Raw genomic sequence first — 26,779 nt, 5'->3', positions numbered from 1 at the left:
TAGCTAGATAGGGGCAAGGTTAATGATGATTAAGATGACTACCTAACGATTAGACAGAATTGGCACTGAGCTAACGAGAGAAGTTGGGGTAGGACCTTCCCAGAAGGAGGTTTGTTATTGGTGTGATAAGCTTGGGCATCTGGGTTGTCTCAACACCAAACTTTACTCTTAGGGGAAATCCAGCAATTTTTACTAACCAGGGTGGCACTTTTTCTTCTCCCTGATGGGAAACCAGCAAAAGCTTCACTATACTCATGATATTACTGCACCCTTGTATTGGGTTTGCATGGCAAGGTTTTGGTAGCAGGGGGGGTTACAGGGGTGGCTTCTGTGAGAAGCTGCTGGAAGCTTCTCCCATGTCCGACAGAGCCAATGCCAGCCGGCTCCAGGACGAACCCGCCACCGGCCAAGGCTGAGCCCATCAGCAACGGTGGTAGTGCCTCTGGGAGAACAGTTTTAAGAAGGGAAAAAAAGTTGCAGTGGGCACAGAAACGGCAGCTGGAGACAGGAGTGAGAACATGTGAGAGAAAAAACCCTGCAGACACCCACGTCAGTGAAGAAGGAGGGGGCGGAGATGCTCCAGGTGCCAGAGCAGAGATTCCCCTGCAGCCTGTGGGGAAGACCATGGTGAGGCAGGCTGTCCCCCTGCAGCCCATGGAGGGCCACGGTGGAGCAGATATCCACCTGCAGCCCCTGGAGGACGCCACGCCAGAGCAGGTGGGTGCCCGAAGGAGGCTGTGACCCTGTGGGAAGCCCTCACTGGAGCAGGCTTCTGGCAGGACCTGCGGATCTGTGGAGAGAGGAGCCCACGCTGGAGCAGGTTTGCTGGCAGGACTTGTGACCCCGTGGGGGACCCACGCTGGAGCAGTGTGCTCCTGTGAAGGACTGCAGCCTGTGGAAGGGCCCCACGCTGGAGCAGTTTGTGAAGAACTGCAGCCCGGGGGAAGGACCCACGTTGGAGAAGTTCATGAAGGACTGTCTCCTGTGGGAGGGACCCCATGCTGGAGCAGGGGAAGAGTGTGATGAGTCCTGCCCCTGAAGAGGATGAAGCAGCAGAGATAACGTGTGATGAACTGACCCCAACCCCCATTCCCCGTCCCCCTGTGCCGCTGTGGGGGGTAGGTAGAGAATCCAGGAGTGAAGCTGTGCCTGGGAAGAAGGGAGAGGTGGGGGGAAGGTGTTTTGAGATCTGGTTTTATTTCTCATTACCCTGCTCTGGTTGATTGGTAATAAACTGAGTTAATTTTCCCCAAGTTGAGTCTGTTTTGCCCATGACGGTAACTGGTGAGTGATCCCTCCCTGTCCTTGTCTCGACCCACAAGCTTTTTGTTGTATTTTCTCCTCACAATCCCACTGCGGGGGAGGGGTGAGTGAGCGGCCACCCACGTGGTGCTTTGTTGCTGGCTGGGCCTAAACCATGACAAACACAAAAATTCTGTGGTTTTAGTACGGGGATGTTACATGTGTGAGTACCCAAGTGTGGGCAAGCAGGTGAGAGAACTGGAGACTTCAAAAAATTTTTGATAGGTCCTGAAGGTAATTGGTCAGATTCCTTGGGTGGGTCCAGTGAGGAGATCGAAATGTTGCATAAGTGTTGCTAGCCGAGTAGAGCCAGCTCTTCCCCAAACCGGGCAGTTCCAGAGGCAGCCAAGAGCACTGAAGCGAGGACTCCAGCCCTTTGCTAACAATGCTGCTTGGAAAGAGACAGTGCCTGTTGCAGTTCCTCCTTACAGCGCTTCTTACGGGCTTGAAGTCTCACACCTAGTCACACAGGCTCTTTTTCCACTACAGTGTGATGAACGGTCCTGAGAGTCACCAAAAGCCATAGGAAGCTTTTTGACTTAGGTGGTTCCTACCCGTGTTGCAGGTTAGAGCTTGGATGGTGCAGGGGTTCAGAGGCTATCAGAAAAACAAGCAGGGTCAGGGCATGGGCCAAGGTGGTGTCCTGTGAGTTGTCCATTCTGACAGTTAGCATACAGGCCTCCTCTCCCCAGCGATGCCAGGCATGATTCAGGGGTCATCTGAGCGAGGAACTATCCCCATAGGTATCCCCAAGCTAATGCTGTAATATAGCGGGAGGTCCTTTGAATGCAAGCTGTGCCTCAGGGCTGGAACTGAGCTCTGGCCCATTGTATTTCTGAATGTAGGTACAGTCAAGAGGAACTGCCGTGCCTGTGCATAGACCCTCTGGAATTCAGGGGGGAGAGTTTCTGCTAAAATGTTGTTTGGATCCAGATTCCCCAAATGGTTGGAGGGTCAGTTGTGATGCAGGGTGGTGGCTGCATCTTGGTTAAGGCCAAGGCTGATAGACAAGGCAGGTGTACTTTGCTAAAATTCAGACATAAATATCCATATATGTTCTTGCAGCTGTGACAGTGCGGAATACTGAGCAGAAAAAAAAAAATATTTTTTTTTTTTTTCCCTGTGCTGAACTGGCTATTGCCATATGGTCATTAATAGTTGAGAGCTAGGTCTGGTATCTTCACATAAGCTTTGAGCATGCTGTCGTGATCGTGACTACAGATCTTGAGGTCGGGGCAGGCAGGATGGACATGCCACCTTTAATAATATTCATGTTTTCCTATGTCTATTGTCAGATTCAGATCCCACATCTATAAGCTTTTTATTAAAAATTTTCTGGAAAATTTTATCTTCCCACACTGAAGGCCTTTTTTTATGAGGATATGCTTCTGGTCCCATTGGCAGGACCTTATTAGCAGCATTCAGAAAGCTTCCCAGCAGGAAAGTCATGAGCCCTGAAGCTGTAGCTTTACATATATAGTCATTCCCTGCTCCCCCTCCACGATTTGAAGGCCTATAAGATCTTCCCCTGTATTGTTTTTAGGATTATGTTTGTTAAAGATAGTAAACTGAGGGATAAATCAAAGGGATTTTGTGATCATCAAGATTTATAATCATCACTATATTACATACTTGAGTAGGGTTAAAATAACAACTCAATTTTAATTTAAAGGGGAGATGGGGGTATATAAAGAATACTATTTTTTATGTAGTTATCTAGTAAACAACAACATGCAAGATTGCACAGCTTGGACAACAATTAGTAAGGAATACAAAGCTTGTCTCAGAGTGTTTTCAGTACCTTTGTGTTGCCTCTTTTGAAGGTCCTGAATTCAGTATTGTATTTCTGCATTACTCAGTGTTACCAGCCCCAAATGTAAAATAAATCATAATACTGACATACAAATTAAAAGGCTTAATAATAGTCATTTAGAGTATTTCTTCCTTATCCTTTAGTTTCCTAGCCTTTCAACATGCCAGTCTGGTCGTGTTTGTAGGCCGTTGTTTCGAGTCCTTAAATCTGAAGACTTCTCCTTAAATGAAAACTGAGTTGCTCACTTGACTGATGAAACCTAGATAGAGAGAAGAAAAAGGGTTTTTAAATCTCACTATGAAGTTGAGAGATATGGGAAAATTATTTAAGATTCTTCCCATACTTTAATACCTTTCTTTAAGGGTGAGGGATAAGATCTGGAGTCTTAATAAAAACCCTTTTATTGAAAATCATCATAGCATTCTATTTGGCAACAGCCATCACAGATCCTCCACTTTGCCGTACGGTTGCCCATGGCAGGAGCTGGTGTGAAGCTGAAGACCTTTCCATGATGGAGGTGGAGTCCTGTTTCACTGCCCAGTGTAGCACACATTACAAAACTTTTCTTTATACGGTCAACAATGCTAATACGCAGAAGGCATTCAGCCACCAAAAATACCTTCTGTAATGAGAAAAGAGCACATGAGCTTGTACTTGGCATTTGTCTGCACCCTCACTGTCATTGTGCTGTAAGTGGTCCATGTAGCCAAGAGTAATTATTAGAAATGTGTCGTTCCTGAAGCACAGTGCAGACTCTGTACAGCTCTGCAAATGGCTGAATATAAACCCAAGCAGCAGGCATACATAAGGTTATGTTGGGATGAGGTGGGTGTTTGTGCGTTAAAGGGGAATTTAAAAAAAAATAATTAAATAAGCCTCCTTTGGATTCTAAAGTGTGATGTTAACTCAAAAGTATTAATGCTAAACTGGTGGCCAGTGAGAGGCTTTGTCAGGGTGGTTTTGGTCTTGTATAATGGAACTGATACATTTTTGGAAAAAAATCAAAGAACACAGCAATGCGGTTCCATTAAAGGACTGTGTATATATTGTAAAGGTGTTACAAACATTCCCAGTGTGGGCTTTATCTCTACCCAGTGAGTGATGCACCAAGCCCCAAGACTTTATAAAGTCTGAGCATGGGACATTTGGGTCCAGGTTTTGACAGACTAGCAGAAATCTTACGTGCAGGTGCAGGTCCCAGTTCTGAACTTGTATTTCATGCTTTGTTGAGTCTGGATCTAGAGAAAGTGAGGCAAGCTCTGAGTATCTTAAAGTAGTTTAAAATCACAAGCTGGCTCTGCATTTCTGTGAAGGATGTCACAAAGTAGTTTTGTTCTGGACCCCATATGATCCCTTACTAAAACTTCTTGCTCCCAGTGTCTCATATCCTAAAGAGGTCTATTAATTATGTAAAAAGCTCTGTTTTATCAGTTGACTTTCTTTAGTTCTTGTTGTCACTCTACCGTCTGTTTTCCTACTTGTCATCTTTTCTTCCTCGTTTAGTTGGGTATGTGTTTGAAGTTAGCTTTAAAGGAATAAAATTACACCCATTTGTTTACATAGAAGCTGTCAAAGCATGATACTCTGCTCACCAGAAGTAAGCACACACAAAAAAGTTCATCCCCTGGTTTGCTATCTTGAATTTGCAGGGACTTGGGTTTTCCAAACCCTCCTCCTTTTTATGAGTAATGATTAAAAGGAAAAAAAAAATCTGCCAGGAGCACAAAACCTCTAAGTTACTGTCACACTGGTGTCACTTGCTAAAGCCATGTAATAGGTTTGTGGGAGAGACCTCCAGAAGAAAGAACCGTCTCTATATCTTTCAGTGGGAACTCGGAATAGGAAGGCTGTGGCTTAATTCCTTATGGTGTTTTCTTGGCATCAACTCTATCTCCCCAGCTCTTATGCAGGCTGAAAGAAAGGGCTGGTTTGTTTTGTTGTATTTTTGCAAGGGAGTAGAATAAAATCTTAACTGTGTTTTTCTTTTTAATATTGGGAGCATAATAAGGTCGCTTAAGAAAAAGAAAGCCAACCAGTAAGCCTGGGACGTCTCTCATTTCTTTAACAGCTACACAGTGTGTGCAGCTGAGAGCTGCCAGTTGGATCCTAGCAGGGGAGAAACCACTTTAGTTTGTTTGGTTTGTATATGGAATAACATTTTTCTTGCCTTGGAATACTTGTTTGTCATCACTCCCCCTTTGTGTTTATGTTCTGCTTGGAAATAGTCTCCATGCTGTATATGCATTTGCCAGGATGTGCACATAAACAATGTTCCATTATGGCCCGCTCTGCATACTCCTTATTTACACCATATACATTCAGCAGTAAACACGTTGGGGAGCGACAGAGAGCAAACTCTTCTGGGCCCCTTTTTTTCAGTTAGTCCAGACTTTCTGCCATATGCTTGCTGAGGTCCCACTTCTATTCATGTTTTTATTAGGTAGAAAAAAAGTGTCCAGACTTCCAACAAAGCAGCTTTTGTGTTCTCTGTCAAAAAAAATCTTCTCCTATGAAATGTTGATAGAAGTACCCAGAGCCCTTGTGAGGGTGCAGAGTCTGAATAGGCCCATGGTGAAAGCACAGGAGGGGAGAGCAGGGAAGCTGGGGTACAATTTTTGCTTCTTGTGTTCTGTGAACGATTATCGCTTAACTTTCTTTTTCTCTAGTTTTCCATTTGGCAACCAGGGTTGTACCCCTCATCCTGATGCTCATTACGAAGGTGATGTTTTTAAAGTGTTAAAGGATTTCAGATTTTTAGCTGGAAGAGGCGAGAGAAGCAAAATCCGTTTACAGTAGCATAAAATGGAAGTTTGACTTAGAATATATGCTGTTTAGTAAAACTGTAGAACCATGGTAAAAAAGTTTTACAGTGGCATAAATAATTTCTAGTGACTCTGTGCTTGAAAATGGTCAGATTAGATCTTTTTCTCATTGATTTTATATTTGGTTAATGATTCCAGTCCTGAGATCATAAAGCTATCTAAGATGTAAAAGATACGGGAAAATATCTTTAACCTCTACATTTAAACTATGTGTTTCTTTTGACATTGAAATACTGCAATGACCTGGTAATGTTTTCCAATGTTTTAATTTTTGCTGATGTACAAAAATATCACAGAAGAGCTGATTCGTAATTATTACACATGGTATTGCATAAATTTCTTCCTAATTAAAAAGCTTCTAAATTCTGAATAATCAATTTATGAAGGCATATAGTTTTGACAAATTATACATTTAATTTCTAAAGATTTATTAGAAATTTGACCTGCAGCTAGTTAATTATGGTTATAGTACTGATGCAGTAATACTAGAGATTGATATAATGATATGGTTGCAAATTTATTTTGATACCACCTACTTTAGTAGCGGGACATGGGAATACACCTATATTTTGTACCATCTTGTTTATTATGCAGGAAAGCATTAGTTTAATGAAGAACACAAATATTTGATAGGTGCGTGTTGGCATTTGTATGAAAAGGTGCTTTCAACAGAGCATTAAACACATTGAACCTAGTCCATCAGGTTTTACCCTTTTAGAGGCCAAGTTTCCAATGGTGTCAGTGATAGTTTTAGATGAAAAATGATAGCAAAATATGAACTTTTTTTAAAAAATCCACAATAAGAAATTAAATTGATTCTTGCTAATTAATTTTCAGACCACAAAATATTTTTGAAGTACCTCTTTTTGGACTAATCTCTCATCCAGTATATTGATACTCTTCGTTTTATGAAGTCAGCAGCTAAGTTATTCAAGAAGAGCTTTCAAGATATGGAGGAAGCCAAATTAAATAACAAATATAATTTCAAATGGTATCTTCTGTCCCATCTGGATTTACAAGTGGTCTATGAGAACCATACGAAGAAAATACAGATGAACTTCTAGAGTGTTAAATGTTTAGAAAAGGGAGGCATGTCTTAAACATGTATGTAGTCCTTTTACAAACATACAAAGGTTACCTATTTTTGTAAAGTGATTAAGAAAAAAAGAAACTTCAACAACATTCTCTGTGTTATTAGAGCGAATTAATTTCTGGTTTCTTCTGACTGCTCCTGGCCTAGGAGGTTAGGAGCAGCTACTGAGCAGTGAATGTCCTCCGTGAAGAGGAGATGTTGGTGGGAGGTGTGTGTTACAGGACCTGCTGTGTCCATGTGTGAGGATGGTGGGTGAGGGAAGAGGAGCAGAAGAAGTCTTGGTTCAAGGCTTTTCTCTTCTGAACCTTCAGCTGAGAGCATCCCTGGGTCTTCCAGAGGAAAGAAAAAGTACAGGCGTACCCTACTTGTCTGAAATGGGGCAGTGTCAATGGTGCCTGCCCTTCTTAGCCTCGGTTAGTTCCCGTAGTACCATGAGTCCAGTTTTGGGGTGTAAAAAGAAGGAAAAGAAGAAACGAGATAGATGGCTCTCACCTAATATGACCAGAAGACAGTCAGAAGTAAGTGTCTATCACATCAGTCTGATCTCTTATTTTTCTCCACTGGAATCCTAGTAGCTCCTTTTTCCTAATAGTATGCAGCTGTGGCTTACAGCAGTGAAGTGTGACCGTGCAAGGTACGCCCTGAGTGAGGACGTGTGCCCTTCCTGGTCCCCAGGGTCCGTCTCGCTCTCTCACAAGGGGGGAAACTAACGGGGCTGAATTACGACATTTTAAAAATAGAGAGCTTTAGGAGTCTTTGTTGTCCTGTATGTTGGTGGTTTTAGAGTCAAACTTATTCCTGATAACCAGGAGAGCAGGAATATTATTATGCTAACTGTATATACATATTTGCGCTTATAATGTATATACACATAAATGTAATACAATTCTAAAAACAAAATAAGGAAATTGCTGTAATGAAATAATTTGAGATTCTCATGTAATTCCTTGATGCCAGTAATTAGAAAGGTCTATTAGAAAAAAACAACCAGTATCGTAAGATTTGGAGCAGTTTTTTAAGAGTTTACAGTAGTCAGCCTGTACAATTTTGGATGACAGCAACACATGTCTGATGGCGAAAATTCTCCTGTAGATTAATGAAGTACTGTCTCTACCAGCTGAGGACTTTTTAATGCTTCAGTAATTATCCACACAGATGTCAATGGGTGGGCAGAATTTGGGTGAAAGAGACAATTGGTACTTGATAAATGCAGTCCAGGTAGGATCCCCACAGACTAAGCATGAACTATTTTATGAAAAGTACATTGTGTGTTTTGCATATGTCACGACACCTGATGGCATAAAATATAATTTAGGTCGATCTGAACTACCTGCATTCGCTGTTCATTGTACCATCAGCATCCCATGGTGAGTCAGATTGCTTTTACCCTAGTAGCACTTGACTCATTTTTTCCATACATTTTTTGCAAACCTATGAAATTATTCTGAAGCAGGGGGAGGAAAAGGTCTCTTAAATCATGCCAGATACCTTAACTGGGAAAGGGTTAATCTGCCCTCAGGAGTTGCTATGTAACTGAGTCCTGCTGGGAGAGGCAGGGTTTCCAGCCAATGAGACTCAGCCCAACAATACAATGCATCTATCTTGTGTTTCTTACATGTTGTCAGTTATTGGAGTTTTTCTGAACTGGAATTAGACTCCTGCTCCTTTCATACTCTCCCGCCGAGTCTTAAATAATTGTATTCCACACCAAAGTCAGAAAATAACAGTACAATGGCTTGCATTTATCCCTGAAAATGTTGCTTTTGACAACTTTGACTAGTATGTAGAAAGGTCTCTCTTGCACCAAAACTAGAAAACTTTTAAAAGATGAGATTTCCCAAAGAACTTCAGTGTAGCACATGCCTTGGTTCACTTTCAGTCCTCCAGAAAGCCTTCTTCTGCCTTTATGTTCTCACCTGTGCATGCAGCCTTCAGCCCATTTGCTTGTGCAGAAAGAGTGGCTAAATGTCTCAACCTTAAGCTGTTCCTTCCTGCCTAAGATATTTCAAGAAGCTAGTATTGATTTTCCCTGCATCCTGATTAGACTCTCTCTTTAGTTATTCCTCTTCTTAAGGCCACTCAATGCTTGAGGGCTGAAGCACGAATTCTTTAATTTCTCCTTCAGAAGAGCCAGGTGTGTTTTCTCAAAGTCTCACAGCTCAAGCAAAGCCTCTGTGGTTGCTCCAATATATTTGTATGGAAGAGGTGGCACTTTTGAGGGCTTTTTTGTTGTTTTTTCTTTTTTCCTGGAGGAGATCCACCCACAGTCCCTTTGAAGGCTACTGATAAGATGAGGGAGAGACTAAGCTTGGCCTGTAAAAACACTACTTAGGAATCTCTGCTTTGGCTGTTGGGTTCTGATAGGAAGCAAGAGAGTAGAGTGGTATTTGTCAACATGTCGTTCAATTCTCAGTAAGTTTTACACTTCACTTAGATCTTTGTGCCTCATTTTTTCCAGTGAGGTTCTGCCTGATAATTTGTGTTGGCAAAGCTCTTAGCCTTTCTTACATGCTTGCACAGTCCTGCCTCCAAGTGACATAATGTTCCTGCATTGTTCAGCTAGCAGTATAGGCTTGAGTATCAGTAGTGTGCACTTGTACTGTGAGCAAGTGTGTTTTTAAAAAAATAAAATAAATTAACAAGTTTTAGACAAATTTAGGAATCCAGCAAATAGAACATTAACTTTTTAAAGTCGTTAAATAACCTGTATTCACTAACTTGTCATTTAGTTCAGTCATTTCGGATCTGGTTGTAGACGACATGATGCTGTACTTTTTAAGAATTTCAACACGTTTCTCAGAATTGGGAGTCTGCACATGCCTCATTCTTGTTACTAAACCTCCTTTGGATTGAAGCTTACTTTACCCATCCATCAATCTCGATAATTCCTTGAAGAAGCTGAGCCACAACCCTGTCTTCTGGCATATCCTTTGGGATACTTCATGCCAAAGACAGAATGGGATGGATGCAGCAAGGGCAAGATCTCGGAGCCATTTTTGCAGAGGAAAGAGTTTCCTTTCAAACATTCTTCTTTTCATGTCTCCATATAAAGACAGATGAAGTCTGTTCTTCTGATAGCCTGAGAAGAACACATGGAAAATTAGTGTCCCATGAAAGAGAAGCCTGTTCTTGAAGATATTTGCCAAAACCCGTAGATGGATTAAAACGAATGTTTTTTTCAGTGTGATGGCAGGGTCTCTGCAGAATTGTTCAGTCAGAAGAAGGCTCAAGATATCAAGATGAAGAGTTTGGTCTGGTTTATGCAAAACAAATTTGATAGTTTTATAGACCTGTCAAGCCTGATCTGCTGCATTACATGCTTAGAAGCCACCTTGCACGCCCTCCGCTCCATGTGGCACAAAAGGTCCCATAAGGGCAAAAAATCAATGATACTGCGCAGTGCCTGGGGCAATATGCTGCTGACCACCACAATCTCCAACTGCACCCCAGCTCTGCAAGTCCTCTTTGATTAAAGCGTGTGTGTCAGTCATGATTCCCTGAGCATGGCCATTATATGACTGGACGTTCAGTCTCTTCTGTGGCCCAATATGAGAGCCTTGCAGACCAAAGGTATGGGAATTTGCAGATCTGTTTAATCATATGGGACTAGCTTAATCAAGCAGGTTGAGATCATGCAGATTTTTCTCTGTAGACTTAATTGCAGAAGTCAAGTAGAATTTGAGGAGTGCACCAAAGAACAATTTGATATTCTAGTAGAGTCTGAAAACCAGAAAACATCTTGCAAGCATTTTAGACTAGATGTCATTCATGCTGCCACTGCTTGTACTGAATGGCACTGGAGTCAAGCCCAGCCTGACCTTTGCTGAGATCTTGTCTATATTTGAATGTTACACTGGTATAATGACTTGCGGTGAGAAAGCAATCTTTCCTTTTTTAAAGAGTTGTATCTGCAACAGCCCAATCGTGGACCCAGTTATTGTAGCATAAAAGGGATATACAGAATCCCTTACCTGCTCAGCAGTAGTTACACTATGATAACCTGAATGCTTGTAAAACTGACCACATTAGTAAAGTTTACTTTTCAGGCTATGTCAATATATTTACAGTGGTAACAATGTTCCCCAGAGGACGTGTGCCCTAAGCTAATTCACACAGTATCGATGGCACATATTCTACAAAAGAAAAGGGATGCCAGTTTGCCAAATGCTACCTCAGCTTCTAGGTAATCCTACCTCATTTACAGAAAAAATTCATGTATGCTGTTCCCCAAACTGTGCCCAAACAGAAAGTACATCTGCATGATAAAAGGAAGGTTTGATTGTACAGTGGTTTAGGGCAACAGGCAGAGCAGAGGTGTTGGCATGATGACCATCATTACCAGGGGGTTTCAGGTGGTGTCACCACATTGTCATTACTGTCATTACCTCTGCTAGCTAGGTAGCTATGCCAGCGCATTTTCCAGTCACTCCTTCATTTTGCCTTTTAACATGCCCACAGGTAGGATATTGAACTGTTCTTTCAGTGTTTGATGTAGGTTTGGGAGCTAGCTAAGCGGGAATTGGATTATCATGAATACGTGTGTCAAGCTGCCGAGCTGTGGATCTGTTGCAGTTTACGCTAATGGCATAATCCAATCTAATCCAATCTGCATCGGGCTTCATGTGACCAGAGCTCTGTGCAAGTGTGTTTTGGTTAACACTGGCCTCTGGGATCCCTCTACATGGGTTGTCCCTGCAGCAGCGCAGGAGCACAAGCCCTAAATGCTGCTTAGGTCTGTCTTAGGTTAAATAAGGCTTAAGTAAGGTTTAGTCTTTGTTAGGATATATGTCTGCACTGAGCTGTAGTTCCAGTTATTGCTCGGTAACTTTGGTCTTTTGTTGGAAGAAAGCCACTAGGGCTAACTTTTCACTAAGAGTTTAAGCTGCCATTAGTGAACCTCTACAAATACTGTTGTATTCTGATTCTGGTTAGAACTAGGGTTCTAAGTTGTCTATGTTTGGAACTCCATTTATTCTGCATTTTCTAACGTTATTTATTTACACGTTGTGAGACAGCTTTCAGGATATCAGAACATCAGGAAATACTGTCCTTTTGTTAGGTAACTTTCTTTTTTTTCCTGTCCCTAAAAAAAAAGGCAGAAACAAAACAGTTACTCGAATAGCCTTTTGGAATCTCTATTTTATTTTTTAATGGAGCTCTGTGCTCTTTTGCCTTCAGCCAACCATAAGTATATTCAGCATATAGGAAACTTTATTATTAGAAGTAGTATTCTCTGCAGTTTAATATTCAATATTTCTGCTTGCTCTTCTGCTCTTTCCTACGTCTTGCTTCTACTTACATTTTATAGATCTCCCAGCCCTCATTCTCCCTGGATTATATAATGCAATGTGTCAGTGCCATGCATGGCACTCCAGTTACCTCAGCATTTCCATTATAACTCTATGTTTTGAGGGATTTATAGGCTAGCAGTAAAAATCTGTTTCTTGGCTAAACCTTGAAACAGCAGTTTCTGGTCATTTAAAAAGAAAACAAAATGAAACAAACTTTTTTTTTTCCTCACTTCTGTTTTTTTCTGGCAACCATTTAGGAATGGTGTTTGCACTGCAGGATCCTCCTAAACAGCAAGTGTAGAGTCAGCATGTAGCCAATTTTTAATGTAATAATGCTTTTTCTTTTCATATCCTTCAAAAATGCATGTCATCCCCTTTTTAGGCACATGATGTCATTGCCTCTTTGCCAACCTTTCTGGAGTCTACAGCAGTCAGCCTTTGGGGCCTCACAGAGGTGCAGTTTGGTCTGTGTTTTCCTTTATTTGCAACGTGGATGAGTTTTACAGTGTTTTTAAAAAAATAGTTATCCTTCTTTGTCTCAAAGCCCAATAACTTACTATCTCCTTCTGTGTCACAGAGCTACAAATTTATCACAATCCAAAAAGACATTGGCTATATATGAATATCTAGAATATCAGGGCTATTACCAAAAACAAATTTGGAAAGGATATTAAATCTCATGCTTTAATGCTTAAGTGATTTGCTGTTAGAGAACAGGCTATTAGAGGACCTATGGGTGAGTTATACTTCGCCAATCACTAGGGATTCCTATATTTTCCTTAGAAAGATCTAGTAGCTCTTAGAAATGGGTTGCTGAACCAGATACAGTTCCAGTTTCATCATGCAGGACAGTTCTCTTCCTCTGGCTCTGGGCCAGAGGAGTGTAAAACACAGTATGAATTCTAAGAAACGTGGTCGTGTACTGAAGTTTGTGGAGGTGAATTATTTTTATAGTCTTTAAGTTAAGCAATCAGCTTTAAAGGCATCTTTACGAATACATATCCACAGATTAAAACAGACAAAAAGCCTTTATCGGTAAATGACTCGCAGACTGGTTGCATGCCTGCGTTCTGAGTCTGGAGCTGACTAACTTTGCTTTTCCCATCTAAAATGAAATACTGCTCTGCACTGAATAGTCTTACACCCATTGCTGTTACGTTTCAGGCCTGAAGTAATTCTTCCTGTTACGTGCAAACTCCTGTTTCAGTTATTGCGAGCTGTGCATAGTAGCATATAGCAGTCAGAAAAAAAACCTTTTTGACTTAACTTCACTGTACTTCATGTTTTTCCATGCCATTTGTGCCATTTTGTGCCAGTAATTTTACTGTTTTATTTTCTTCAGGGCCATTCTTGTTCAGGATTGATACCCATTTCCTCAGGACTACCTTGGAGTTTTAAATATTCAGTCCTTCTCTTGTAATCCAGTGATTTTCTTCCCTATAATCTTTTGACATCATTCATGTGCTTGAGACATGAGGAAAACATCCTACAACACAAAAAAATACATGTAGTGAAGGGGGATTCAGGTTTTCAGATTTGAAACCCTGTATCACCAGTTAGGGGAAAAAAAAACCAAAGAAAAAAAACTGCCAAGGCAGACAAGTACTGTTTCATATTAACATCTATTCTCAATGAAGAGGTAAAAATCAAAGCCCCTGTGTGTGAGGCAGGGTTAGTGAACTGCCAGTGATTCTCCCAGCAACTGACACAAAGGAATCTGTGAGTATCAAAGCTGAGGCAGCAAGCTTAGTGTCAGCTCTTGCCTAGGGAGTAGAAGAAAACATCACTTTGTCTCTGCTTTCACTGCTTAAACACACACATCATTCACTAGTAACCATTTACTCTGCTGTCAAAACTGTTTCAAGAGAGTGCTACATTTGATTAATAGTAAAATGCATGGAAAAAAAAAAAGTCCGCTTCCCCTGAGGTACTTCATTTTGGAGAATTTTTGCATGTACTTCTTAATTTTTCCATCCTATAAATATGCCTGTAATATTCCAGGAGTACTCTGTTGCTTCTAGTAAAGTCATTTTTATTAGAGAGCCCAGTGCACTCATCCTAATTCTAGTTAATGCTCTTTTTCTCGGTGAAGCATATTACGGCATCCTCAGCCTCTTGTACTAACAAAAAAGTGACCAGCACAAACATGTGTGCAGTACATGATTCATAGTGCTGCTTTCTGAATTGTCCAGTGGGTAATTGCAGTACAAAAAACAGAGAAACAGATGTAGACCCTAAACCTTGGCTGTAAATTTTTGTTTTATGATTATGGGTTTCAAATGTGCTATGTCACACTGACAAATATACAGTAACACCAAAGGAAATAGATTTCTGACTTGAACTTTTGCTTTTTATTTCACTTGTGGCTAAGAATATGTTTATTGTAAAGTTTCTGCCATCACGGTCTGAGAGAAAACAGATCAAAGTGGTGATGTGAAATCACAATTTCTTTGCATGGATAAAGTGGAAGATACTGGAGAGTTGTTGCCTACTCGCACCTCTATGGGACCTGGGTAGGCATTTAAAATATGTGGCAATACTTAAAGTTTCATTACATTTGAATTAGAGGGCTATTAGTTATCACAATAATTATGGTTAGTCCTAATCTAAATTAGAAAATACCCACCATTTTATGAATGTAGCTTTTCCTGATACTCTGTTTAAGAAAAACAAGTATCATGCTATTTCAGAGTGAAATATGATACACATAAATTACTGTATTGTAGATAAAGTATGTGAGCAAACCATTAGGCTATTTGAAGAATTTGTTAATTACATGTGGTTTTAGTAATAAGTATAAGCATTAGCACAACTATTATTCGTAATAAAAAATGATGAGCTACCTGGCTCATTTAGATACAGTGAGAAAAAGCAATCTTTTTCAATTCATATGCAGTTAAGCGTGACTTCCTGACATTTACTTTCAGAAGTTGCCAGCCTACATTTTGAGGTACAACAGGCAGGTTTTATTTTTAAATATGGTATTATAAGACTGCTAATGGAATAAACATAACTAACTGTATTTCTGTTTGTCTGATTTTGTTTATTTTAACTCACATGGGCAATATGTTTTTCTTGGCAGAAGCTTAAACTGTTCCTAGAGCCTTGGTCCACACAAAATGTCGTTTTCTCCCTAAATCAGAGACTGAAAAAACATACTGTGTTTTGCATCATCCTTTCCAGTTATTTTTGTGGCAACATGTTACATGTTCCAATCTTATGGTGCATTCTGTGTCATTTGGTTAGAAAATACTGTCTTTTAATTTAGCTTTGCTACTCAAAACAAAATCATAGCAATGTAGCCAGCTGAGATTTTAACAAAAAATTAGCCACTATTCCACTTGCCTTTTTAATACAGCAAACGCTGCTTACGGTGCTGACATGGTTTAAACAAGCCTTCCCTAAAGGATGGCTTTTTCGATAAACATGTGCTGTGCATAATTTTTGGATTACAGAGTGTCAGGGGCTTCTTCAGCTGGAGGAGTCCAGGCTGGGAGAGGACCCCCCAATGGACCAAGAAGGCCCTTAAAAGTCCTTAAAAAGATGCTGTTAAACTCCAGCGCTTGTAACTCTTCAGCCTGGAGGGAAGACGGGAAGAAAGGCTGCCTGCTGCAGGGACAGCCAGAGCCCTCTTGTCGGAGGGGGAAGGAGGCTAAGAAAAGCTATTGTTTTTATCTCTTCAAATGGATTAGCTTCCAGATTGCAGCAGGTCTTTTTGCTGGCCGCTGGTTTTCAACGTGGGTATATTGGTTTCAGGGAACAAGTGCATGTGCTGTGTGGGGGGTTTGGGTTTGGGGTTTTTTTAATTCTTGAACCTGTGTGAAAAGTTTTGTTAATACAATCTGCAGGCATTGTCAGAGAGCTTTCGGTTCATCAAAGGACTTTTTGTGGAGAGGGGACACCGCATCCATTAAAGTGCCTGCGCAGGTCCCAGAGTGAGTCTCTCCCCAGCGTTTCTTTACGGTCGCCAATTGTGTGCCATGTGTGCGCACAGCGTCCCTGGCTCTGCCCGACTCCCATCTTGGGCTTTTCAAGAAGCAAGCAGTAATCAAGGGTTTTGTTTTCCAGTTTCTGAACCCGAGCTAGCTTTGGGGTGGGAAGCGAGGCTCCTCCATGCTTCAGGAAACCTCGCTCCAGGCCGGTGCTCAGTCTGCCAGGGCTGAGGCGACTTGGCTTACTCACTTAAAATGAAAGCGTGCACGTGGTCATTGAGCTCACATCCTTTCCAGTGGGGCAGAGGGAGTGTTCCCAGGCTGTTGTTTTTCATTTTTAAAGTGTCCGTAGGAATAAGGACTGGCGGAGGCCTTGATGGAGTCTTTCTCTGCGAGCAAGACTTTGCAGAAGGCGGTTATTTACCTAAAAAGCACGGGGCTCCCTGCTAGCTCGATGCAAATGATGGGCCAGCGCGGTGCTGGCTGTGGCGTCCCGGCCACAGACCTGGGAAGGCCTTGACACCTACTCCTGCTAGGAGGGAGGGCTGCTGGCAGCGTGGTTTCGCAGAGACCTCAGTAGCTGTTTTGGTGGGAGCAGCCCCATGACTTCAGAATGGCTGTAAGGGGTGGCCGGGGCTGCGTGCCCGGGGGAGGGGACAGACACGGTCTCCCCTCGTGGCACCCTGGGGTGGGTCCCCGTTCCCCACGGACCTGCTCCCGGGGAGCTGGGGCTCATTAGCCCTCCGAAAGCTGATACAGCCTCTCCGGGGCCACGCGAGCGGCCCTGGCCCCTCTCTGCTAATCAGAGACAGGCAGGACCCGGCGGCGGCTGGGCTGGGGAGAAGAGGGGATGTGTGACTGCCTCCTGCCCCGGGCTGAGTGTGATGGGGACAGCCAATGACGCCTGCCAAATCTGGCGCATGGGGGAGGCCTGGGAGCGCTGGGTGATTTAGGAGCCAGCGTAAGGGATGGTGAGGAGAGGTGGGACGTGACCCCCTGCACCCCGGGAGGCACAGGCCTGTGAGGTCCCTGCCAGGAGTGGGGCTGGCACCCCACCGGCCATCATCTCCGCCGGTGGCATGGAAGGGGGGGGTCCCTGCTGGTGTGCGCAGGGGCTGTGTTAGGATGAGCCTGCTCCGAGCCCGGCCCAGCCACCCCAGAAGTTGGGGCGAAGCCCGTGTCCACGGCTCTGGTATGGCAGCGGGCGCCTGCGCCTTGCCCGTGGCCTCTCCAGGGAGGAAAAGAACACGGCGGGCGGGGGGGAGGCACAGAAGTTTTAGCAAATTGAGCTGGAATTTCAAAATCCTCCATTCTGCACAACCACTGAAAACGTCTCCGTCTCAATTCCCACTCCCCTTCCCCTCCTCCTCATTGTTTGTTTGTTGTTTGGTTTTTTGTGGTGGTTTTTTTGGTTGGGTTTTTTATTTTTTTTTTCTTAACTTTATTATTTTGGGTCTTTCTGCAAGTTGGCCTCCCCGTCGGCAGCCGCCGTTGCCAGCCGCTCAGCGGCAGCGGGGCGACTCCGGCAGGGCTGGGGCTAGCCTTTGCCTGCCCGCCTGCCTGCTTTTTTTGCAGGGCTGCTGGGAGTCGTGAAGGCGTGTGAGAATCCTGGGAGCTGGTGATGTCAGACCGCTTGGGTCATTTGAAGGTTAGCAGCCTGGGAAGGGTTCACGGAAAGTTCACTCGCATATATTAGGCAATTCAATCTTTCATTCCCTGTGACACAAGTAGTAGGAAGTGAGCTGTTCAGAGGCAGAAGGATCTATTCACGGCCGAGGGGGATCCCAAGTCCCTACCGGAGCCGTTTTATCCCGGGGAGGCGGGCGATCGGCACGGCGCGGGAGGCGGCGGGCACCCGGCGAGCGCCCGAGGAGCGGGACTGACTCTAACGCAGTTTGGGGGGGAAATTGATGGGAGCTAAAACTTGGAATGCGGCTGGCTTCCCCCCATCTTGCTGGATTGGCTGGGCAGCCTGGAAAATGGTAAATGATCATTTGGATCAATTACAGGCTTTTAGCTGTGTTGTCTGTCATAATTCATGATTCTGGTCTGGGAAAAAGACCAACAGCCTACGTGCCAAAAAAGGGGCAGAGTTTGATGGAGTTGGGTGTACTTTTATGTGCCATTTTCCTCCACACCTAGAGGAAAGCACTTTTGCAGGCATTCTGTGCAGGGGGAATCATGTTTGACTGTATGGATGTTCTAGCAGTGAGCCCTGCTCAGATGCTGGATTTCTACACTGCGAGTCCGTCTTCCTGCATGCTCCAGGAGAAGGCTCTCAAAGCATGCTTCAGTGGATTGGCACAAACAGAGTGGCAACACCGGCACAGTGCTCAATGTAGGTCCCAACTGTTATTTTTCCACTTTAAAGCTGCTGCAATTATTATTATTATTATTACTATTATTATTACTACTATTATTATTATTAATAATAATTTATTTGCATGTATTTAAAAAAGAAATACTTGTAATTAAGCACAGGGGTAATGAGGGGTGGGTCGAGTTTTTGTGCAAAATGTGGTATGCAAGCCTTTTTTCTCCTTTTGGCAAGAAAGGAAAAAGGAGAGAATCACCCGACTGCTTTCTGTTTATCCCTTCTCATGTAGCATATTGATCCTAACAACAGTTGTGGAGCCTAGCAAGAACACATAAAATTATAATATAAAATAGCAAATACTTGCAAAACTCCAGCCAGTGAAGGATGAATTTACATAACATCTCTGTGGTAGTTTTTTTCTTTGCCTCCTTAATCTAATTTTGTACCACATTTGATAAACTGGATGCATGTTGTCTCGAAGTGCGTTTTAGCAGAGCAGCCAAGCAATTAAAATGCTGCTCTGTACAGTTCTTGCAAAGACATGGAATTGCTGTGGGTAGGTGCCATTCCAAAAATCAGACAGTAGTTTTAAGTTTCCTAAGAAAAGGCAATATTTCTTTGTACTGACCTTGCTGCCACCTTTCTTCTTCACTTTGTTGCTCTAAGAAGTTGCTGTTTTGCTAGAAAACTACTTACTGTGAACACCCTTTGAGTTTAACCATCAATTATTTCTATACCTTGAGATTCAGGCAGCGTTGCACTGGTAACGAAGAGGGAGAGTTAGTGGTAGGACACTTCTGAAAATGTATTATTATGTTATAGGGTCTTGATTTGTGGCTGAAATACAGAGATGGTAAACAGTGGCAGTATTTTAACACTACAATTTCAAGTTTGAGAAATGATAAAAAGTGCTAGAAAGCATCACCTTATACTCTGCATAAAAGCTTGCAGGATGCTTCACTGCTCTGACGGTGATTTAGATAAATGACTTGGCTATCTATCAAAATGTTTTTAGCACGCTCTCGGGCACTTCAGTACACCATTAACTGTATAATTCTGTTTGAAATTTTTGTTTTGCAGTATGTTAAAAAGTTACCTAGGAATTAGAAGAGTTCTCCCTTTGGTATACTTTATCTCAAAGAAGTGGAGGGGGTAATTAAAAAAGAAATTTAAAAATGTTTGGTGAAATACTATGTTTTTCACTCTGCTCGAAAGTTTTCAGTCACCATATGACGTTTGTGTGGGTTGAGTAATGAAAACAGAATTGTAAAAATCAGTGACTACCAGCCTACAACACTGAAAATATTTTGATGTCTTTACAATTAAAATTAGACTGTGAAGTTCAGCATGGGATGTTTATTTTCTCCATGCTGTTTTCAAAATGCTTCAAACAAGATACGAAACAAAGCTTTTTCTTCAAAATACTGTTACTAGCTATGGGAGAGCTTCAGTTAGGGGAAACAAAAAACCCAAAACAGATGTTTTACTAAAAACGTGTTTTCCTCCTTCCGCGGTTTAAACTTTAGTATAACTTCAGCGGTGATATTGCGGAAACTTGGAATTAAATAAACTTTCCTGGAGTAGAAGGTATATGCTGTCGTTAAAAGCTTACATTCACAAAATATTCTTCAAATAACTTATGGTTTAAAAATGTCCTGCTCATTCTCTTGTATGTTGTTAATACCTAGAAGCAGGATTCTTAAAAACAAAATATATGGTGTTTGTTCTTGGGCAAGTTAAACACAGGATTACCCTTATCAGAATGGAATGAGTGGTAAATATGTCATTTGACTAGGGCCTGTGATAAGAGACAAGTGTTGATAACAGTAAAGTTTAGCTAATCAAAGAAACTTGTATTAACAAGAGTAAATAAAAAATACAGGAAAATGCATTCAGGGATCCAGTCTCGTAACTTTGTAAGCAATAGGATTAATCCTCACTGCATGGGAATTTAAATTCAGGCTGAAACCTGAATCATAGTACAGTGGCTGTAATTTGAACTGTGAAAGTTAATGGTATAGAAATGTGGAAAAGCAATTTAGTTAGGGTCCAAATGAAGAAAACTGTTTGATTTCTAGAGCAAGTTCTGGTTTTAATTTTGAAGAAAGTGTAAGCACTTTATGTGTATGGGTAAATATATGTAAATATGGATTATGAAATACAAAATATTCTCAATGTGTAAGATTTTTATCTTGCATCTCATGAAAATAATGACAAAACCAGAATTTTTGTGGTCCAGAAAGCTTTTAATGGTTTAAACGTTGCTCCAGTGCTTACAAATACAAAGATCGCAATGTTTAATTCTAACTCAAGTGTTCCCTGATTCTCTATTTTTATGAAGACCTCTGTGATTTAGTGAAAGGTAATCATAGCGAAATTTTGAAATTATTAGACATGTAATAGATAGTTTTTTGGGTCTAGTTTGTTGTTTTATTTTTGGCTCTGCCATAAAAGCAGTACACCTGCAGCCGTTGCTTTAGGCCTTAGAAATATTGCTTTGATAGAGACGTGATTGTAGAGTAAAAGGTAAATGGTTCTTGAGGGAATAATACACGGATAGTGCAGACTCTGAACAGGCCAGTAACAATCCCAGACAGCATCAGGGCTTTGACTGAAACGCTGGCAAAATTGGCCATTGCAGGGTTAGGGCAAAATGCTGTAGGTCTCCAACTTCAGCACATCTTCAGTACGTTAATCCCGTTATGATTCACTAAGCAAGCGCACTCCTGCAGCATCACGAATTTTCTAGTCCATGAGGGTATGCAAAGTAAAAATAGAGGGTAAGGCGCAACCCAAACATGACCTTAACTTGTGTGGTATTTTTTTCCTCCCCCCTGTGGGAGGAAAAACCTGCTATGGGTTTGCAAATGTTAGCCACTGTGTATTGCAAGATCTGTTACGAGCACACAAAAAAATACCTAATTTTGCGCTCATATGTGTTTATGTTTTATGTGATATTAGTTACATTGTTGTAGGTTTAAAAAGAAATTATTTATTTGCGAAGAAAATTATGGACTCAGAAATGAGAGTAGAACCGACTGCACTTTTAATCATGAGTCATTCTCACTGCTTTTCTCCTAAGATAAAAATCAGGTCAATATAATCAAATTAGACAAGAATAGTTCTTAAGAGGACAAAAGATTTAAGATTGCAAGAATGAGTAATTTCTACTTTTTTGAGTAAGGTAGAATTTTCTGCTCCCTCCTAGTGCAGCAACAACAAATACTGAGAGAAAACAAGTAACTTTTGGTGAAATGTGAGCTAGCTAAATACTGCGGAAGTGGGAACAGGACAGGCCCTGAGAGAGGAGCTGCAAGGAATGGTGATTTGGCCTTGGAAAAGCCTATTAAAAAAAGTCTTCATTAGTCTTCATTAATTAAACAGGCAAAAAACCAAATGAGCAGGCCCAAAACAAGAGTAAGTTTGTTTGGCAGTAGTATATAGCGTTTCAGCTAATTATATCAAGTAGAAGACTTCTGCCTACCGCATTTTGTTTGGTTTAGAAGAAGAAGAAATTTGATGAAGGCAAAAGTTATGGATACGGCAGCGGAACGTAATAGGATGTGAAAGCTCGTGTAGTATACAGTTCTTACTTTGGTTTGGTGGGAAGTGTTTGCCCAGAGAGTTATCTAGTAGGTATTAACTTTCAGAAGGTTTGTGAAGATGTGACTGCAGAAGGCATGCATTTTCCTTCTGAATTCCGGATTATTGCACTGTTTGGGTCAGGTTCTCGTTCCCTGCGACCACTGGAAACGCTGGCAACATCTGCGCTCAACAGAAAAAAAGCTCAGTACTTTATTTTCTTTCATCTTTCTGAATTTAAAACCAAACATTTTTGAAGTGAAGGACTTGTAATCTGCATTCCCAAGTATCGAATTGCTGCAGGTGTGTTTGCCAGTGCCCAGAAGGCAAGATCTGTTTGAACCAGGTTATTTTCTTTAAAGTTCATCTATAAACTTTACAGCTAAATCACTAGGACTGATTTGCTTAGGGATACAGCCTTTGTTTACGTTTTTATACTCGTAGCTTAATGCCCTGGAATACGTGATGAAAAGCGTTTGCTTCTGATCCCCTTCATTCAACAAAAAACCGGCACGGGGATGTTTTCCTTTCAAATTGATTGAAACGAGAAGGACTGTTCTCTACCTAGACTCTGATGCGGTTAGCCTCATTCAGCTGCTGCACGGGAAAGCTCTAGTGGACACGCACCACCGTCAAAAACTCCCGCAGACAAAAAAGACGAGAGGTGTTCGCTGGTGCAGTCGGGGTGGGATAAGCGTGGAGGAAAAGCAGCGTATCTTTGGGTGACTCCCTGCCTGCCTAATGAGTCTGTGCAGCAAAGGTGCGACTTGTCAGAACAAAGCCAGGCCGGCGCGGCGCTGCCTCGAAGAGGCTTTCGGCCGAGTTAAGGAGTTGAAAGAGAGAGATAATGTTTCAGGCGGCGAAGTTAGTCATCCTCGCGTCCAGTGAAATCCCCGCTCGCTGCTGAGCCGCCTCCTTTCGCCCTGCGCGCCCTCGCCCGCACGGCGGCCCGGCCGAGCGGCGGGGCCGGCCTCTGCCGGCGGCCGCACGGGCAGCGAGCGAGGCGCCCCGCTCGGCGCGTCATGCTCCCGCCCTCCCGAAGCACCCCCAGGGACGGGTTTTGCTGGGGTCTCGTCTACCCGGGTGGTAGGCAGCCGGCGTCGAGACTGGGGAGCGGGGTGGTGAAGGGGGACGTTGCGCTCCGAAGGGCCGCGGCCGGCCGCGCCGTGCCCCGTCCCCTCGAGACCGCAGAAGCAGAGCACGGCTGCGATGAGTTTCCCGATCTCTGTGGCCGTGGGGACCGGCTGTGCGATGCGGGGGGAGCCTCCCGCTCTCCCTCGCCGTTTCTGCCCGGGGGGCTGGCGGCAGCCCCCGCGCAGCGAACGCAGGCACAGGGCCGGGCTGCTGGGGCCAAATCAGTTGTGGTTTGGGAGGGCTTTCCAGCGCTTTGCTAGGCTGCAGCGCGCAGCCCCGCGAGGAGGGGTATCGGTTGGTGTGTAAAATGGCCAAGGAGCTTCGGTAAAGAGACTTCACCCCTCGAATCCAGAGGTCCTGGCAGCGGCCGTGCGGGAGGGTGGGGTTGTACTTTTCCCCTTCCTGTACTTGGACGCTTTTGATTATCCAGACTTTCTGGGACTGAGCAGGGCTGCCCAGTAACAAAGCCTGCATAATATAATTGCCTAAATAGGCCTATTGTCCTTTTCGAGTCACCGTGCTGTGAAATCTTCCAACTTTTTGCTGAAAACTTCGCACGTAACGGTTAGATGGCTTAGTGGCTACGGCGAGAAGGAGATCCTCTCCCCTCGTCTCTCGTTGCTGCGTGGTTGAGAAGCTGACTATATTCCTGCCCCCTGTTGATGTGTACTCCTTTCGGGAAGCAACTAATTTGGCCCCTTCTGGCCGGCTAAACTGCCAAAAGTAGTAGGCCTGGAAATACAGAGCTGTGATTGATTCTGACCTTTGCTCACGTGCGTGAAGTCTGTCCCCATGCAGTGTGACCTGTGCCACTTCTTGCTGAAATCCAAGCCCTTTCAAACCAAATGGAACCGCAAAAATACAAGCCACAAAATGCTTAAAACTATTCTAAAGTAACAGAATAATCATTTTCTCTGTACTGCAAGAAAAAGGATAGGCAGGAGGGTAGCAGAGCTGGATTTTCTAGCAGGCAGACCAAGAGTAATGTCTTTCATCTGCTGCTGTCTTTTTATGAGAACCATATTCTAGGTACAAAATAAACAAACTGGTATCATGTAGGAATGATTCTTCTGTGCAGTTTTTTGGTCACGGTAATCTTAGATGTTCCTCCTAATTGTAATCAGTAAACAACTTTCATCCAAAAATGTGGATTTTAAACTGTCTTCTTAAAAATAATCTGAGGTCTGGGATTTTATTAATCCGTTATTGCATGAGCAAATGTGTTTCAAAAGTTAAGAATGTCAGAAACAGTAGCCTAAAGTTAGCATCCTAAATCCACATTTCATGGCTTCATTTCCAAATATGCTGAGCATTTAGGAGCTCCCTCAGCACTTTTAAAAACAGGCCACATATTTAAATGACTAAATACTATTTAGAACCTTCATTTAATATCGAAAATTTTTAAAAGACTTTCCCCCTTCCCCCAAACTATATGGAAAAGTAATTCAATGACAGAGTTCACAACATTGGAAATACAGACACTTACAAGACAAAGTAGGACTTGTTTATAAAAACATATTACTCTCTTTCTATAAATTTACAAGTCAGCTGAGTTTTTTTCCCTGTATTTTGTCTGACTCGCAGATTTCTCCGATTCTCTGTTTACTTCCTTGCATTGAAGTCTGCTCATCAGATATTAATCTGAGACAGTTTCAAATTTGTGGTATAGATTTTAATAGCTAGATTATCTTCTTCACATACTCACTCATCATTAGCAGCTGCTCAGGATTGTTTTCCCAATGGCAGTGAATTAATATGACTGGTCACTGTGCATTTTGCTTATTTTGGGGGGAGGGAGGAAGGGAAAATCTAGCTTCCTTCAGCTCATTTTAGTAATCTGAATAGGAACAGAGAACTCGCATCATGTGACGGGGCAGCTCACCAGCATGGGGTCCCTGTGTGAGAACCTCCCTTGTACATGACAATCTGATAAGGATATCATGTGGTTTAGAAACACATTCCCACAATGTTCATTTCTTTGTCCCTTTATTTGGGAGCGGGTAGGAAAAAACCTTTTAACAAACTAATGCCAGCCCTTATATAGCTGACCCTGCTTTCTTTTAGTGTTGTTTGAGCCTTACAGCTTCTTCAAATACTTTTGTTAAGAGAGATGGAAATATAATCCAGCAAGTCTGTGTAAAGAATTCTAGACACAGAGTATATAATATACCTTCTGTTCCCCTTGGACAAGGTGATTTTTCTTTCCCCTGCTTATACCATATATAAACTGAATATTATAAAACTATGTAAGTTAAATACACACATGCAAGTGACACTTGTATAGGTTTAATAGGTTAAAGCTTGAATGAGTATTTATAAATTCTCAGAGTGCTCTGGATCTTCACCACTAAGGACGTGATGTTAAAGTCCGTCCATAGTTTGGAGGGATTTCCGTTTTATGCACTTTCAGTGACTTACATTTTACCCTCTTAAGTGCATCCCTTAAGAAAAAGAGCAGAGAAATGTCTTGCAACAAAGTTTTTTTAGCACCGCTTAGCTTCTTTTAATGGTTTGGAGGATCTCTTTCCATTGAACCATAATATTTTTCTCTAGGCTCACATTGTATTTTTAGCAAGGACCTTTGAACGATAAAATGACAAATTAAGTGTATTTTTGTCTTTTAGAGCCTTATCTAGTGAAGCACTTAAATGCACTTAACCCTCCACCCTTGATTTTAATAAGAGTTTCAGGCACAGAGCGGTCGTGTGAGTGAGCCTTTAGTGTATTTATGTACCGGTACGTTTACAAAATACCAGTAAAAGCTCATGCCATTGTGCTGCATGTTCAGCACAATGAATATCCAACATTTCTTTTCTTCTTAGAAAGAAAGAAAGAAGGATCATTATCCATTTAAAGATATATAGCAGAGGTGTGGAGCAATTAAACAGGTTGCCCGGTGTTGCACCAACCAGAGACAACTGCCACAGTTTGAGTGGCAAACTCGGGTTTGCTTCAGCGGGTGCTTCAATCCTAGAAAGCCATTTGTGCCCGTAAGATAGAAACAGTGGAAGGAATGGTTCAATTAAAAACAAAACAAAAAACCAGTCAAATAACACAAAAAAATCTCTCGAATCCTGTGATTTTTTTTTTTTTCCATCTGAATGCAGCCTGTGGTGAGTTCCTGAAATGGCCATTACACCATTCCAGTGGTCTCCTCCGCCGAACTGGCTGGTGGCACAGCAGCACATCATATAGAGGTGTGTATCTCTTTTCCTACGAGACTTTCTTGTCATCTTCCAGTCTTGTGCCAGAATCACTCCTCTGCCTGCTGGTGACCGATACCAAGAGGGATTCCCAGGTTCCTGCGCGATAAGTGGATGTAACAGCATCTGAGTTGATTTAAATTTTTCACTTGCTCATAAATACTGATCTGGGATAGAGGCGTTCAGGCACAGCGCAGCCGTACCCTGGCTTTCGGGGCTCTCGGAGCCTCCTGCCGCCAGCGCTGTTGCTCAGGGACTGGCTGTGGGCAGAGACCGGGGCAGGGAGCAGG

General features: G+C 42.5%; 1 protein-coding gene across 7 annotated transcripts in view; it reads left to right on the top strand.

Annotated features, from left to right (window-relative positions):
- RARB (retinoic acid receptor beta) overlaps positions 1-26,779 on the top strand; it is a 334,393-nt gene that overhangs the window by 221,608 nt on the left and 86,006 nt on the right. Inside the window, exons 1-2 of one of the 7 annotated variants that reach the window (XM_030007662.2) lie at positions 17,962-18,591; positions 26,394-26,483. The exons of 1 other annotated variant lie outside the window; for it this stretch is intronic. In XM_030007662.2, coding sequence (XP_029863522.1) covers positions 18,435-18,591; positions 26,394-26,483 — 247 coding nt within the window. In that variant the 5' untranslated portion in view covers positions 17,962-18,434. Of the gene's footprint in view, positions 1-17,885; positions 17,902-17,961; positions 18,592-26,393; positions 26,484-26,779 lie in introns of those variants that run through there. 5 more of the 7 variants (XM_030007661.2, XM_030007673.2, XM_030007666.2 and 2 more) reach the window with 5 other exon arrangements.

The sequence above is a fragment of the Aquila chrysaetos genome, chromosome 3 (assembly GCF_900496995.4).
Source record: "Aquila chrysaetos chrysaetos chromosome 3, bAquChr1.4, whole genome shotgun sequence".
Taxonomy (NCBI): domain Eukaryota; kingdom Metazoa; phylum Chordata; class Aves; order Accipitriformes; family Accipitridae; genus Aquila; species Aquila chrysaetos.
Note: the sequence above shows the minus strand (reverse complement) of the source record. Positions and strands in the feature narration are given on the sequence as shown.